General features: G+C 29.8%; 1 protein-coding gene across 1 annotated transcript in view; it reads right to left on the bottom strand.

The window, feature by feature from the left end:
* Positions 1 to 17,526, bottom strand: part of LOC113398597 (bumetanide-sensitive sodium-(potassium)-chloride cotransporter) — a 35,836-nt gene extending 18,310 nt beyond the window's left edge. Inside the window, exons 1-6 of the mRNA XM_026637404.2 lie at positions 17,271 to 17,526; positions 5,672 to 5,804; positions 5,117 to 5,402; positions 2,430 to 2,501; positions 2,180 to 2,360; positions 650 to 909 (exon numbers count right to left, since the gene is read on the bottom strand). Coding sequence (XP_026493189.2) covers positions 650 to 909; positions 2,180 to 2,360; positions 2,430 to 2,501; positions 5,117 to 5,402; positions 5,672 to 5,685 — 813 coding nt within the window. The 5' untranslated portion in view covers positions 5,686 to 5,804; positions 17,271 to 17,526. The remainder of the gene's footprint in view (positions 1 to 649; positions 910 to 2,179; positions 2,361 to 2,429; positions 2,502 to 5,116; positions 5,403 to 5,671; positions 5,805 to 17,270) is intronic.
* Between the last annotated feature and the right edge of the window lie 559 nt (positions 17,527 to 18,085).

Below are 18,085 nucleotides of genomic sequence, written 5' to 3'. Positions count from 1 at the left end.
GAATTATTACGATCAAGAAATGAAAATGATTCTATTTTACTCTTGTTGAGTATTTTAAATTAGCTTAGTTCATCTGGTAATGGATTAAATCTAAATTATCTGTTTTAATAAGGCCGCTTTGTTATGTGTCAAGTTAGGTTTTCCCATGTATAACATTTAACGTAAAATTATTTAAACTTAATCAAGTTAATTTACCACGAATCCCGCAAACCAACTAAAGTATATTACTTTTAATCTGAAGAAAGAGTGTGTGTATCTGAATCTATTAATGATACAATAAACGTGCTACAAAAATCCTGCTCTTATGGGCGCTTTAGTAATAAATCTAAGTCATAATTATGAAACCCTTAAGTATCATAAAGAAACAACTATATTATGACCACATCATATTTAATCTGTGTCCTGTCTTTTAAGGATGCAACTACAGCTATAAAACCTGAAGAAAGCAAATTTTGGGACACTTCTTTCTCGTTATAAGTATTTTATTTTTTAAATAAATAAAATATTGAAAACTTTGCAAAAAACTTGAAAAGAATATTATATACTCCCTACAAAGGGACATCTAAATATCTTTTTCTTTATTGTTTACTTGCTGTTGAATAACTTATACAGAATATACTTACTCATATTTTTGAAAGGCCTTATTTACCTGCGCTTTACTCTCCCAGTCCATCCCGACCGCGCAAATGATGCACATTACGATAAGCGCCACGGTTCCCACTATTCTTACGTCATTGACGCTGTTATCAATAATCTTCACTCCTTGATTCAGCAACAAATCGTTTAAAGAGTCGCAAAAACCAATTGTATTCATACTGGCTGCTACAGCGTTTGCAAATGCAAAAATTATACCAACGGAAGCTCCGAATTCGGGGCCGAGAGATCTGGATATGATATAATAGATACCACCTAAAAATATAAAAAAAAAATCAAAGAAAATACATATTATTTTGAAGCCAATTTAAGTTGGCTGTCTATTGTAGTAAAAAATTTTTAAGCTCAACCTTGTTTGGTTTTATGTACATTTTGTTAACAATTTAATTCATTTGAATAAGATATTTGTTACGAGTATATTTGACATTTAGATCTTGTAATAAGAAGTAATGTACAAATTATACCCGCGGATTATTATTTAAAAACTTCATAGATAAATATTAGTGATTAATTTATTCATACTTATTAAGATTTTTGTTACAGCGAGCAAGCAATTCACATCGAAAAACAAACAGTAGACGTAAAAGGCTAATAAAAATTTGCTGCTCAAATTGATGCATAAACCATTTATCACGAATTGAACAATGTTCAATGAACATGCTGTTGTAATAATTATAAGTAATGCACATACGAGTAGTCAGAAACTAATATAGATAAGATTAATTATATTATAACTACAGAACATCTAAAAAAATTAACTAGGTATCATTGTTACTGTTCTTGTTGAAATTTTACTATATAAATGTTAGAGATCTCTAGATTGAGTTTGAAGATTTATATTGTATACTAAATTGTATTATTTATATTGTACATATACGGTAAAATGGCTGACTGACAGGCAACGTAAAGTCTTTTTTCGTTTAGCGGGATGAAATTTTACACAGGAATTCCTTTTTCCGAATCCAAATTAATTCTCTATGGGTTAAATGGTTGTTGAAAGTTTGATTGAAAATTAGTTATTTCTGATGATAGAAAAATTTAGATTGGTTTTTTGTTAATTAGGAAAGAACGATTGATATAGATTTTTGATAACTCGTCACCTAAGAAGGAGAAATTCATATTAAAAATTTGTATGGAAGATATTCATAGTTCGTCATTTTTGAAGTGAATTATGGAAATCGTCGATAATACCTTAAATCTTATAAAATGGGCTAAGTAGGTTATTAATAACTCTAATACGTAAAGTAATACATGGGGTTTTGCATAATGTTCCTAAAGGGATACTCATCGGGTACACGGCTAGTGCATACAAATAAATCGTAAAAAAATATGATGTGAGGCGATCTTATAATGACGTATACCAAAAGCTTGGCATGCGTTATGTTTTCAAAGAGTAAGAAATTATATGTAAGATGTTTAATAAAAATGTAACTATCGTAATTGACATAAAATTTGCATGGGTTGTTTCTATGAGTTTTGTGGGCTCAAAGGTCAGATTTTTTATTTAAAACGGAAACATACTAACCTCCTTTCACCTCCCCATTTGTACAAATAGCGCTCATTGATAGAGTTGTGATGACGCACACGATTGCAGAAACAGCGATGATGACGAGCGTAAGTGTGATGCCCGCTTGTGCCACCACCCACGATATACGTAAGAACAGCATCACTCCCCATATGTTTAGCAAGCATGGTATTAACACGCCCTACAACACTGTCTGAACTTAATATTTATAGTGTTTAAAAATATAGTTTGGAAATGATGACAATCTTACTTGAATCCATCCTAATTTTATTCCTCCAGCTGGAGTTGGAGATTTTGTATCTCTTTGGGGCTGTTTTTCGTCCTATAACAATATAAGTAATGTTTATTTCAAAGTGGGCAAACGCTTTGTATTATTATTTTGTACGAAAAATAATTATTATTGTGACCAAATAAAAAACACAACAATACTTAGTCTTTAAAAATTTAGGATAAATGTAGTTAACATTTTTATAAATCGTAATGCTTATAACGCCAATACACGCCAATTAAACAGTTACTAAGTAAGTCACATAAGTTAATAATAAATATTTGACAGCTAAATAGTTGTCTCAGTCGGTGAGTCACGAGTAATAACAATAATAATTATGCTATTCTAAATTATCTTAGCTCATAAACGTGATATACTTCATAGCTGCGATGCTAAACGTGGTGAGATGATTGTCACTGTATGTCCATTGTGATTTATACTATAAAACTGAAATTATTACCAGCTGATGAATGATGACAATGTTAACGATTGGTAATAAACTCTATACATAATCGCCAGCGAGGCGCCCTGCATTGGACACAGCAGTTTGATTTTTTTTTTTTTTTTAATCTGTTTTTTTTTTTTAAATCATCCCGCATATTCAATTTAAAATAACTATTTTGAACTTATGATCAAAGTACTTTAAAGTTGCAAATTTTTTTTTTTATCAAAACATCTACCATTTTATGAAATTTATTTACTTATCTGTTAATATTGATATAACGCGGAAACAATTGTTCATTTAACATTCAAGTGTATATGAAAAATGGATGGAAAAACGATGACAATTATTGGTCATTTAGTAAAATGTAAACGTATACAAAAGCGACATTGTAAGTTGCGCAATTGCAAAATTATAATAATTTGTATCTCTAACTACAGTATATTTAGGAAGCAGAAGGTCGGCGATTAATTTAACAATGTCATAAGTATTATCAGACATGAATATGCCCTAAAAATGTTGCAGCATAGCTACCTAAAAACTGTTTATAAGAATATCCTGAGATATAAAAAAGAGACGTATAGTTAAACGATATAATATCGATAAGGTCAGGATACCATTGTTTAATTTTAAAAAATGTCAATACTAACCAGTGTTTAAGACTTAAGTTCTACTTTATAAATAATTAAATATGAGAACAGGCCTATATCACCAAATTAAAAAAAACCTCCTTATCAACAAGTAGACGTTGAATCTCAATGTTCATTAAGTTGTCGCTATCTGTTAATAATTTCAGTAAACACTTATAATTGTATTGCACTTGATATTTAACACCCCTACTTCATAAACGATATGAGATTAGATACAAGGGCTGGTAAATATACTAAAGTTACCGGTTTGAACTGGATAATTACGGTCTTTTCACGTGCCTAATAACATCGAGAAAATGACGCATCCCACTTAAAACACATCCGTCGCTGTGACTAAATAAAAAAAATGCTTTACGAATATCTTTATGTTATATTGTTGACAGAGTTCTTAAGACACGGGTTTTTTTTGAAGATATATTATTCAGACAAAATATAAATTCGAATTAAGTAATCTTTATATTGAAGTAGAAATAATATTATAATAAAAACAGTTACGCATATAAGAGTGTGTTACTAGCACTCTAACAGAACATCGCGTCTATGGTAGCGAGGCAGTCGTTTGATTTTTTTTAAGAAGAAATTTGTATGTCACCTCTCACCGTGTCAGCGGCAATATCAAGTATTTAATTAAAAGATTATTAATTTAATATGTTTGTTACTAACTGTTACTGTAAGATTGTAATACTTTGTTTCGGGGAAATATTAGTTTGTCATTTTTGTTAATTGCTTATACATCCGCAATAAACATTATGACTTTGGATGATCCTATCTCTTTACTTATAACAGATACGTCACTATTTCCATTAACTTTAAAAAACTGTATCTATTCAGTATTCAGGTGTTTGATATGAATAAAAATATTTCGGTTATTGACTCTAGCCACTATATATATAGTTTTATAAATAGAACTGATTAATTATATAGCTACTAAAATATACACATTTTTTAGATAGGCGGACGCGCAAATGGGCTCACTGATGGTATGTGGTCACCACCACCCATATACATTGACGCTGTAAGAAATATTAACCATTCCTTACATCACCAATGCGCCACCAACCCTGGGAAGCCTAGTTACCGATTGTATAACATTAAGATATTATGTCCCTTGTGCCTTGTGGACATAATCACAACTGTTTTGCGGTAGAATATTTGATTAGTTTCGGGCTTGCACAAAATCCTCTCACCAATTAACGACAAGTCTTTCATAATTGATGTACAATTTATTAGTCGACAAATGCATCAGAGATTACATTTCGACAGGCTTATAATGCTTAGATGACGTGTTAAAAATCATGTAAAATAATAAAATAAATATTCCATAATGTAATCGATATTACATTGTTAATTAAAATAAACAAGGCACGAAATAAGACAAATAAAAATCAAGTGACTGTGTGTTATGCAATCCTTAACGGCTGTTTATAAATTATGAAGATGAAAGACCATTAATAAATCATCATAAAGTTGTCTTCAATATTTGATTAATACCTAATTTATCAATAATATATAATAAATACTTAGTAAATATTTAAGTCAATCATATTTAACTTTTTCTATCTTTCACATGACCTTACCTCCTCAGTAATCAAATGATCTCCGTGCAACTCTCCTAAGCTCGGTCGTTTCAGGGCTCTTTTAGAATTTCTATAGTTTTCCATCCTTGGTAAAGCTTCTCTTGTCAATTGCGCAAGAGATCTCTTCCGCCTCCAGCCAGCGTCATGAAGCCATGTCTCTGGCTGAGGATTGGGATCACCTCTCTCCACCATCTCCACTGAAGTTCGCAGGGGTCGGGAGATGATGGTGGCTCCCATGTGTATACCATTTTTTTTAGATTCCGACTCTACGGTCGAAACTGAAAACCTGTTAATTATTATTAGACTAAAATTGGTTTATGAAATAAGAAATAATTTTATTTAAGTCTAATTAACTACATATTTCCACCAATTTATTCTTAAAGTACCACATCTTTCAAACATTGCATTTTTTTTAAATCAAAAACAATTAGTTATAAGCGGACGAATATGAAATAAATATTATCATAAATGTATATTAATATGATAAATTCGAGCATATCATTGTAATATAATAATAATAATCGAATTAAATCTTAACATCAATTTAACTCGTACCTGCTTTCGGCCATTCTACTTGATATATTCGTAGTCTACCGGAAAATCGTCTTATATGAACCTAGTACTTTGGAAAAACTAAAACGAATATCTTCAGATTTTATCTTCAACCACATAATTTGTTGCCTTGAATCTGTAAAAAAAATACCTTGAGTATATGATTGTATATGAGATAATGATAGTACTAAAATAAATTATAATGTCAAAAAATATTTTTCTTAAGGAAAATCATATATTTGTACCTTTAAAAGTAGAACTTTATATATTTTATGCATGTACATCTCTACATCAATTAAATGAATTCTAAAATCTTAATTCGCTTAATAACCGTGTGTTATTATTATTCGTGTTATCTGAATATTTAATCAAGACTATAAAGTGTGAGAATCCACTAGAATACCTACGTATAGATGAAGCTCTACAATCAAATATGATTAAAGTTAGATTTAGTAGGATAACAGTTATTTTATATAAATAAATATAATATTTCTCTTTTTACGATAATATAATGGAAAATTAGACAAGCATAAAAGAAAAACAAATAAGTAAATTAAATAATGGATTCATAAAAAAATATATTATATAAATGAAGTATAGAATCTATTTTTAAAAGTATAAATATTGTAGTTATAAATTTTCAGTTTGGCAAAGACTGTCATTAATTAAATAGTAATAAATTGTAATTATATAGCTATCTTTATTCTTATCAGTCTTCAAAAACGCATTATAGCATCCTTGATTGTATTGACTTATACATGTTTATATACACACATATATATATAATGACTTCACTAAGGAAACAGTAGTAGTTTAAAAAGAAACATAAATCCAATAATTTTTCACATACGTAGTACTGTGTTGATATAACTGTTTTTAATGGAATGTTCATTGTACCTACAAATAAATTAATGCAATATTTTTATCGAACAATCTAAACTGCACTGTTTGTTACGTTATAACATTCATATTCAATCAAAAAGATGATAAATTATGACTTAAACAAATGGATATCGGTCGTGAAAAGATGTTTATAACGATAATAGATAAAATATGGCAACGATATCTCATTTAAAGATATTTTTTTTAAATAGTATTAAGTTTGTTGTCAAATAATAAAGAAGTACTGTCTATGTAATTCAAGTTATGCAAGTTGCACCTCACGTGACTACGACAGGTGCATACTTTCAAATCGTCGGGTTAAATAATAACAAAAATATAACCATGTTTAAAACACTCATATATTGTATAAAATGGATAATATATGTCAATGCAAATATTTAAAGTTTTTATTGAATCTGAATCTTTAATGGACCGAAACCTCCACACTAAATTTATTATTAGAATAACAGATATCGATCAGTTTTACATTTATTAAGAAAAAATACACCAAGTAAATTATTAAAGTTTAAATAGCGGTCGTGATACACCGAGACGTGAAGTTTTTAGGAATAAAAATAACATAAGTCTTTTAATAATACAAGTCTCTAACCGCTCTCCCAATGATAAGAAATAAAGATTCTCTATGCCAATTAATTATACAGGTTTTGTAGCAATAGCAAAAACTGAAGCAAGACGAATGGTACTATACCTGCATATTTAAATCTGTTATATGTAGGAAGTGACCGCAAACACTTTACTTTTGTACAACACCTACAAGTAATAAGTTATACTTAACTCTACATCACGGTTTAAATGTTATCATGTTTCAATGTATGTATCTAATAACAGTTTACAGGAAGTCGAAGTAAGTCTTAACAGATTGCTGGATTTTAACTTATTATACGAGTTTGAAAATATATATATTTTAATATTAAGTTTATATCGTGTAGTGGCTTTAAATTACAAATAGATTTTAACTTTGTAAAGTCTAACAACCATAAGAATTAAATTAATATAATATTTTTTTACGAGTGCATTTAAAGGCACTGAGTCAAACATACAGGTCCGTTTAGAATGGAAAAACTTAAACGGTAACTTCAGTAATTAAAGTACTTCAAACGTATTATAGTTTTTTTGATTTTCATGGTTTGAAGCATGTTCACAATATTTTGACGATGGCCATGAATTATGTCTGCCTAATCAAATAACATTATTACATAATATGTTTACATAAACATAAAGGTTCCACGCGACGACAACCTCAAATTTCTGGAGGATTTCAGGCGGTAGAGCTACGGCTTTATGTAAACAACTTTTTGACAAAAAAAAGCCCATTCAATAAATCATTGTATTTGACCTGATTACAATTTTCTATCACAATTTTTTGATCACATGTGTATTTCACCAACCCGCATTGGAGCAGTGTGGTGACCTTTCCTTTCCTTCTCCTTAAAGAGACAGGAGGCCTTAGCCCAGCAGTGGGAAATTTACAGGCTGCTAATGTAATGTAAACAATTTTCTATACTAGAAAAACAAGGCTGTCAGTTCAAGGCTTTCTGACGATTTTACCGAATTCTATAAGCAAAGTTTCCGCCGACGCCTTATCTTGTGTCTCATTTATTTCTCTAATAAAGTGGTGAATGTATGACACTCACTAGAATGACTGCCTACCGCGCGATTAGAGCTAATGAGAATTTGATTGATGTACTTCGAACAATGTTATAGCTATACTATATAAATGTACCTCTGTAATATATATTGTTAAAATAAATATAATATATTGTAATGAAAAAAATATCTTGGAATATTAATAAAAAATAGTATTAGTAATTCTATTATAATAAAGAAAAATATATAACTATGTAACTAATGATTAAGAGTTAAGATGAGAGAGACGATCCATTTGATTAACAATCGTTAAATTATTCTTTAACGAGGAAAAAGTCAAAGAAATAACGAATTCGATTAATATGAGAGAACTGAGAACTTTTAATTATGTCAACTATAAAAAAATGTCACTGTTACTTCTATCGCTATCAAAGAATTCAATATTTATATAACTTTTGATATTTTAACTAGGCTCACAATCCATCCAAGATATGTAAGGTAATATGGACCAACATATTATAGATGGTTAACTTATTATACCTATGTAGAAATCACATAACAAATAATTTCCATGACTAGGACTCAAATTCACTAGAGTTAGAATAGAAGCCAGTTGCAGTAACTACTGTTGAAATAATGTGCCTTTTGTACACATACTATTGTAGATGTAATCCGTTAGGATCATCCAAATTCCAAAAATTAATAGCCTATAACCATCTACGGGTGCAGCTTTGGCAGAATCTACTACAACCTTAAGCATCCTCATGCACCCGCGTCTTCTATTTCTTAGAAGTAATTGAAAATTGTATAGACAAATGCTTCTGTTAATTTTTTTTTGCGATGGTCATATTTAATACATATTCATTTTTTAATTCATATAATATCATCAATTTGGCCAGAGCAGCCTTGTGTATAGGTCGACTATAATAATAATAAATTAATAATAAATAGAGAAATAAAAAATTGATAATTTAAAATCGATTTTTTTTAAAATAAGTTTCTGTTTCGTTATAAGATATTTTTTAAGTTGTTGAATGTTCTTCCGATCTTTTACTTGAAAGGTTTTGGTGATATTTTGTATCGGCAAAAAACCCATTTATTAATAATAGTTTCCCGACAATTCCTAAAGTTACTTCAACCTAATATCAAAAAGAGACAATAAATATTTAATATATTATAACAAGATTCATATGAATCTAGTTATAATTTATTGAACAGTTTAGGCTTACTTATGAGCTACTTCATATAACCTATAAACAAAAATTTAATTATAGATTTCAACGTAGTTTAGAAGAACAATTTCATACATAATAAGAAATCCTTAAAAACGTATTACTGATAAGTGATAACGTTTGAAGAGAATAAGGTCAGTCTCATATTATATTTTAGCATTATATGAACCTAGAAGCTCGCTCGACGAGTATCCGCAGGCTTTCGCGGCAGTTTAATCCGGTTGAAACCAACCACGGGTAAGTCCGAGTCACGTGTTCGTCCACCGCCCTAAGTCGTATGCATATATAATATCAATGCCGTATTCAAGGATACGTCATCTCAGTGGATTGCATTTTGATATAAAAAATTTATTATTGATTTGAGAATAAATTTATGACGTAAAGTGATTTTAAGGTAAAGATACAGAGATATTTTTAGAAATAATTCATTTATTATAATATAGTGATATAATCCGTAATAACATGTACTTGATTCATATATGGTTATGTTGACACATCTGTAACATGACAAACAGCAAAAACGCACAACAGTGTGAACACAAAGGTCAACCCACGGTTTACGTTGAATAAATAACATTTAAACAATATTTATTCGTTTAGATAAAACCTAAACCACATATGTTATGGTCTTAGTTAATTTGCTATAAAACGATGAAAACCTCACACCTTTACCGACAAGTTTAGAAACCTTGAGGAAAACACGCGCTGTCATAATTCGAGCGATTAGATCAGTGGATAACAAAAAGGGTACTGTTCGTGGACATCGCATGTCCATTTTAATAAACTCTGTTTACAGGTGTCTTTTATTTCACACTCAATGATGTCGTGAACAGCTCACAATAGAAATATTGTACACAACTCTAACTATGTTATGTTACAAAAAAATTTTTTTTTATGGATCTATTTCGGTTTTTTTTCTTAATAAAGGAGATCGAAATACTATTATCATCGTCGCATTTACATATGTTTTGTATAATAAATAAAATAATGACTAATTTAATCTGTGAAAATCTTATATTGTTTTTTTTTAAATGCGATTAATACATTAACGAGTTTTTGTAGAGACTAAGATTCCACTCTATGTTTCGCATAAAAATGAATAATAATAATTTAAATGTTTCGACTGACACATGTATTGCATAAAATAAATTACATAAAATTAAATTAAATTACATACATTGTAAAAAACGCATGAAATACTAAAACGAGCGTTGTTAGTAAAATTACTAATGGACTATTCTTATAACGTACTAATTTTCATTGATAAATATTCCGGAAAGTAGAATTTGGCGAAATCCCAAAGTTTACAAACGCAAAACCTATATAAACGTGGAAGTTAAAATATTGTAAGCAATGCATTTGCGTTCCTACTTGATTTTCTGTCTAATAATAGAAACAATGTTAGGTACTACTTCTCACAGCTCTCTTGTTTTCTATTTCATTTTATCATCTAGAATCGCCCACGCTATCAATAAAACTATAAGAAAATGGGTGTGGTACTATATTATTTTATGTTTAAGATACATAATATTAAGTTAACTAATAAGCTTAATATATATTTCAGTTTTTTTTATTTCACTAATTAATAAATACTTTATGTGTAATATAAACATACACTGATCTCCAAATCCTTTTAATAATTTGTAACATCGGGAGGCGGACGGACAAATAGGCCCACTGATGGTAAGTGGCCACCTTTGCCCATAGACATTGGGCGTAAGTCATTTTAACCATTTCTTATATAACCAACGCACCACCAAACTTGAAAAGTGAGATATTATGTCCCTTGTTATACTGGTTCACTCACTCTTCAAACCGGAACACAACAATAAAATTAGTATTACCGCTCGGCGGTAGAAAAACATATAATGAGTGTTTTAGGGTGAGTAACGTTAAAATTTTCAAATAAAAATATAAAATTAAATAGGACTTTTCCACTATAATAAGTCAAATAGTAAAAAGTTAATTTCGTAATGTTATTACACTAAATATGATGTAAAAGTAAACTGATACAATTGTAATTTTCTAATAATGTTTATTCTAATATCATAATCCTAAATTAAACATGATTTAATAGAAATAGTACTTTCTTTGATACGTACAAAAATTAATAAAATATTAGTATTACTGGCAATATATATAAAAAAGCTAAACCGACTTCAAAGCTACCAGAAACGTAAAGAACTCAATACGATACTTTATTAAAACGTTTTATATGTATGTATTACAAAACTGTTTGAAGTCGATGCAGAATCCATGAAAGCATACATTGATGACCATCTTATAATATGTTATTTCCGTACAATATTCATTAAAAAAAACATATACGACCTCGGAAACTATTTTAAAAGATTAAGTTTAAATCATCAAAATCCGCCAAGCCGTTTTCAAGTAATCGGAACGTACGACTAACAAACTATATAAAAGGATTAAATCAAATGTTCGAAGATATAAACTCCCACATATTTTCGGAGTCGAAAAAGTACTTGATCTAAAACTTCATTTATCAGTTTATATAAAAAAGACATTAGCAAACAGTTTAAATTCTTATCTGTCAAGCCTTTTTATTCAATGTAATTATTTAAGCTGTAAATGACAAGCGTTTGCTTTGGTATGAGATAACTGTTATTTCTTTTCCAACATGCCACTGGTATGTCAATATAAAATATGTACATATATATATATTATAGTGTTTTGTGCCTATTGCAAATATTTTTGTTTTTGTTGCCTTTAACTAATCTTATGGACACATTCCATTAAATAAGTTTGGATATTTAATGAAGAAAGTTTCTTCTCCTAATTGTCCCGATTGCGGGTCTGTAGAGGATGTATACCACATTTTAATGGAGTGCGTTCGTAGCGAGCCTCTTCTATCACAATTGATAGATAGATCTATGGGCATATGTAATATTTATCTTGCTAATCCTACTTCAGAACTAGCCAAAATAATGTATAATATAGGTAAAAATAATTTAAATAAGCGAGAATAGATAACGTAAATAATGTAAATATAAGAATATTTGTGTAACCTACCAGAGCAACATAGTCACCCAAGTGACTCAGCTCTTAAAATGAGAATAAAAAAAAAAAAAGACTAATCTTAGGAGATTCGTGAAGTCAAGTGGGTTCTCATCGGACTATGAGAATAGGGGTTAGAGAGACTCTCTAGATTCACACCTATGTATGCGTTCAAATTTGAGCACTGTAATATACCCAACTTGGTCAAATTTAATTCCGAAATTAGGTCAAGAGATTACATTACAACAATTGAAATACTAATTGTTTATATTCTCGGAGAGTTGCATTTTTATACTCACTGTACGATTTTATATGTATAATATATTATTACATTGTCAAACATTCTCACTATTTCATTTTCACACCTTGCACATTAACAGACAATTAAAACAAGTGGTGCCACATTTATCGATAAATCATGGAATTACTTGATTTATTTTATTTGTTCAAAACATATTTCATGTACCAACGAAGCTCGTTGGAGTTTATTTATACGTTTCAATGCTTGATACTGTACACACTTTTTTTAAAAAACTTTTACGATACATACTCCATCAAAATATATTTAGTTGAATTGTAATAAATATATGTTCTCAGATCTGTTGAAGGCTATCTTGTTGTATTTTAGGAATCAAGTAGATTATGTATACAAAATTGATTTACGTTGTTTAATAAATAATAAATATCTTCCTTCACTCAAGGGATAATTCGTGAATTACTGAAAAGCTGTGCTATTTTTACTTCGTTACATTTTAACGAAAAGACTTGTACTAGATTTTGTAGACATCATTACGTCAAATCTCGCTTAAGATATTGTAGGTATTCATCTAATTGAAGATTTTTTTTTAAATTGGTATTTTTAACTCTTCAATATATACAAATAATAAAGATACTATATTTATATAAGAAGTTCTTAGATTGCGGACTTATAAAATAAAAAAAATATATATAGATTTAAAAATATATATGTTTCTATCTAATGTCAATGAATAGGTATATTTTATTTTACTAATTTCGCACAAGCGTATGGCTTGACACCTCATCAACGAGACAAAAACTATTTATGTATCTTTAATGGAAACAAAATTAACGAGCAAATTGGTAAAAGTCTAAAAGTGCATTTAAGGCCTTTTATTATTCGCAATGGCAAAGGACGATACAATATACAGGTGCTTTTTTGAATAGGCTAGCTGAAATACGTATTAAAATTTGCTACTCGTACTATCTCACAGAAGATTTAGAGTTATTCTAATGAGTGTTTGTATTCGTGTATGTTTATTTTAGTATTCTCCCCGTAATATTCCGCAAATATTCCACATCTCATCCCTTCTTAAGGAGGAGTTTTTATCGCCATGATGCTCTCGGCCGGATTGGTAGATAAGTGTTGTATAATTTCATCCAACACCTTCAGGTTTTTCCACGTTATTTTCTTACACCGAGTGCGAGATTAATTATAAATACCAATTTATCACTCTATGTAAAGCTGTTGTTACTTAGTCTGTCTCTAATAAAAGGTAAGTAAAGTATAATAATTAAATATTATTTTACTTCTCGTCTAAAATCTATATAGTTACTATAAGTAGGTATTTTCAAACGGCAATTAACTTTACGACTTTCAAAACAGATGTCAGAGCGCTCTAATAACGTCAGGCGGGGTGCGGCTCACGGTTTAATCAAGTAATAGAGACTGATGAAGCTACGTATGCCACTAATAGTAGCACCCTACAAACTACCACCAGAAAAATAATAAATTACGTTATATACAGATTACTTTTTAGAATACAATAGTTGTCTCAACTGCGTTATTAAAATATGCAGGAATATTTACAATAGACAATATGCTTAATTTTATAGATAAATTACCATTCCTTCAATCAAATAATCAAGACATAGGCTTCTTTTAATGTCCAGGATTGAGGGGTTTCTCAAGAGTTAAGCAAATTTGTATTGTCACATTGGACGTTTACAAAGTCTATGGTTTTCAATACAATTCAAATTTCAATTATTCATATCACAGTTATATATTACAATTTGTAAAACGGATCGATTGTAACTAACAGTGCATGCAAAATCTCTTAGTGCAATGTTTGACATTGCAAATTCTCATTTTTAGTTTTTTTTTATAGCTACGCAATTTAGGCCTAATATGGTAATATAAAATAATTATGTTTTGATTTGAACTGATATCACTATTCAGTGCCTTAGCAAGCTTAATGGGTAAAAACTGTGTTGATAAAATATGCCTAAGGTTTTCCTGTTTATTTGAACTTTTTTTTATTTTTACCTATAAAAATGTATTTGTTTTAATTTACTGCAAGGACTCGTGACATGTCCGTTTAAACGTGTTTTGAGTAGTCGGCATAAAATATAGAATACAAGAATACAAACTGACTTTTTTGAAAATTAATTTTGACAACAGATACATCAGGTTGTGTACATTTTAAAAAACAATCGCATAATTAACTATATGTCCTTTATTTGCTTTACCGAGGAACTCAATTATTACTCCTTAAAGCTATGTATAAATAATACGTATAAAAAAGGGATTTTTCGTTTCAGAAACGACAATTTTATTATAAAGCTATATAACTACAGGCACAAGGAACATAAAATCTTGTTTCCAAAGTAGGTGGCGCATGGTGATAATCAATCATCATCATTTGCCTTGGACCAACAACTATGAACGCAGGAGGGCCAAGATCGCCTCACCGCTGTTGTCTGATCAATGCCTCACTGCTCACAATAGGTTAACGGAAATTGCCTGTTAGACACAGGAGAGCATGGCTCTCCATGTCTTGACGAGCTATACTGACATTTAGACACCTGAGCGCAATGCCCTGGCTTCCAACATTGGCAAAGATCTATTGTTACAGCTAACGCGAGGAGCTGGACAGAAATTGTGTCTTTCTACGAAATAGCAATGTAGTAGGAGTTCGCGGAAAAGGATTGGCGAAGAAGAGGTCTCTGCTGACATACTCCACCGTAGAAGACTAAGATGCAAGTATCAATGCTATGCTTATAGAATGACCACGATGGGTGTAGAAGAATTCTCATTACCCTTAAACGCCCACCAGACATTAAATGCCTCCATACGTAGGCCACGGTGGTCTAGGGGCTTGATCGTAGGATATAAAGTATTGAGATTTTCTGTCGAAAAATTCTTCGAAGTAACAGCCCGGAGTCTGGAAATTAGAAGTGTGTCCCCTCCCGTGCCGTGGAAAGCACGTTAAGCCGTTGGTCCTGCGCCTGAAATCTTTCCGGACGTACCGAGTTTGTCGTCCCATCGAATTATGAGTCAAAAAAATATTGTTTTTTCTTAGTGATTAGTATGGCACTTGGCTAAGAAAACATCATATAAAGCGGATGCGTAAACTTTACTTCATAGACTTGTATAAAATATATCTATTATTTCGGCAAATCTGTGTAAATTCGACGGATGCGTAGCCGTAAAAATATACTAAGAAAATATAATACTTTATTAAAATGTTCAATTCAGTAATACAGCTATGCAATATTTTAATAGAATAGTTTTAAGTGGCCAAGTGTCCTTAGCCATTATCTGCGACATTTCTTATTAGCTTATCTAGACGGAGTAGATAATTACTCAATGATCATATAATCTAACAATGCTAGACTAAGTACCGCTATCATAAATAAATACTTAAATTGTTAAAGTAACATTGATTTTCATCTTATACCGTGTAACTATCAAGATGTTCAGATATTTAAGTAAATTAAATTCATCAATTATTATAGCCTAACCTAATATTGAAAAAATAATATAGTAAAAGTATCAACACTTGGAAACTATTTAATCTTAATATAATAATTTCAAGACTCAAATACAGTAAATATACAGACTATAGTAAGGTCTATAGTAAGGATATTCAATATAACCTTTACAATTATGCTTTACATTTTATAAACATTATTTTTGATAACAATTCAAATTGGTAGGTACCTGTTTTATTAACTGGATGTTACAGCATTAGAAGTTAATTAATTATCATAACGTGATCACATTCAATATTTTCTCATTTATAATATGATATTGCAAACATTGTTATGTATGTACGTTAATAATAAAAATGCTAATTGTAATCATTTAATTGTAAAGGGCAATCAATTAAAATAAATAAACCATAGACAAATATGATTTTTGAATTTGAAACTATCCTATTAAATATATCTCACGTATTTAACATGGTGTTCAGGATAAAAGTTTGACGTCATAATATCTAATTAATGTCTCGATAGAGTTAATTACTGATGGATATACAGACCATCTTGCGACGAAAGCTAACATTTTAGGCTACCGTTTTATCTACTCCTAGTGAAATTTGTGGTTTACTTTAGGGGATTTATTTTTCATAAATATTAATAATGTCATTAGTCAACACAATTATTATATGACTCATACGTCTTCGTCGCGGTACTCCTTCTGTATTTACTGCCAAAATATCCTCCACAATGTCTGTCCACATAAATACTATGACGAATTTATTCAATGACCGTGATTATATTATATAATGAATACATTATGAGAGTCATTTAATTTGTAGTTTTATTTGAATAAATATAACAAAACACATCTGTATTTACTATATTTCTTATTTAAGATAAATTGGTTAAAAAAAACAGTAAAAATTAAATTAATCTTAAAAACTTGAAATAAATAATTTCCTGTGTTAATATCAATTGTTTTAATTTTTTTTGGTAATCGACAATAAAATTGTGGCAATAAATAAATAAAATAAAAAGCTATATTATTTATTATGTATTCATAAGATTAAATTTATAAATAATTGCACAAAACATAAAATGAATGAGGTTTTAAATATGTTCTGATAATCATAACGTACCTGTCACTGCTTTTATGTTATATTAAAGTTTATTTTGATACGAAATAACGATTAAACTAATTTCACATTTTCACTGGAACACTACATAACAATTGCAAAATTCACAAATCGGATTAGTTTTATTTTTTAATATTTTTTTTATACAATATTGTTTATCGGGACAATTATATTATTGTTGCGTGATTTATCATTCCGCGAAAAAATTACAGAAACCGCGTGCGAACGACAGCACAGTCGACGCGGCATAGTCGCGAAGCCTCCGTGACAGCTCCTTTTAAACGAGAAGCGCCCTTAGCTCATACAAACAATACTTTTAATCACTTCAATTATTCAATCTAGTTAGTACGAGATTTCTTCCAGTTTCAGTGACGGTATTCGATGGACGTTACCCGAACTTCACAACCATATCTGAACGGATATCGTTTATTTTTAGTTATAGAGAATTATTTACATTGGAACAAACCGAAATTAATCTCATGAAACACTCGCATACCAATAAATGCGGGTAAGCCGCAAATATACGCGGGGGCTGTCTTTGATTTGTAGCACAAATATTCTGGATGAAAATTTCTTGATCTGATTATTTGTTACATTATTGTTGTTCGTAGACATAAACAAATGCGATCAATTTTAATGTTTATATTTGAGTAGATAGTTACTGAATTACGACGTGAGCGGGTAACTTTAAGAGATGTATCTCAAATGTTTCGATATCATGGCAATCAAATCATAACATCAGCATTAATCATCACAATATGATTAATTTCTTATTCTTATATATTTTTAGTGGAGTTGTTCTTTATAAGTCAAAACTA

Source organism: Vanessa tameamea, chromosome 14 (genome assembly GCF_037043105.1).
Source record: "Vanessa tameamea isolate UH-Manoa-2023 chromosome 14, ilVanTame1 primary haplotype, whole genome shotgun sequence".
NCBI classification, from domain to species: domain Eukaryota; kingdom Metazoa; phylum Arthropoda; class Insecta; order Lepidoptera; family Nymphalidae; genus Vanessa; species Vanessa tameamea.
The sequence above is the reverse complement of the archived record's forward strand: the minus strand, read 5'-3'. Positions and strand labels throughout refer to the sequence as shown.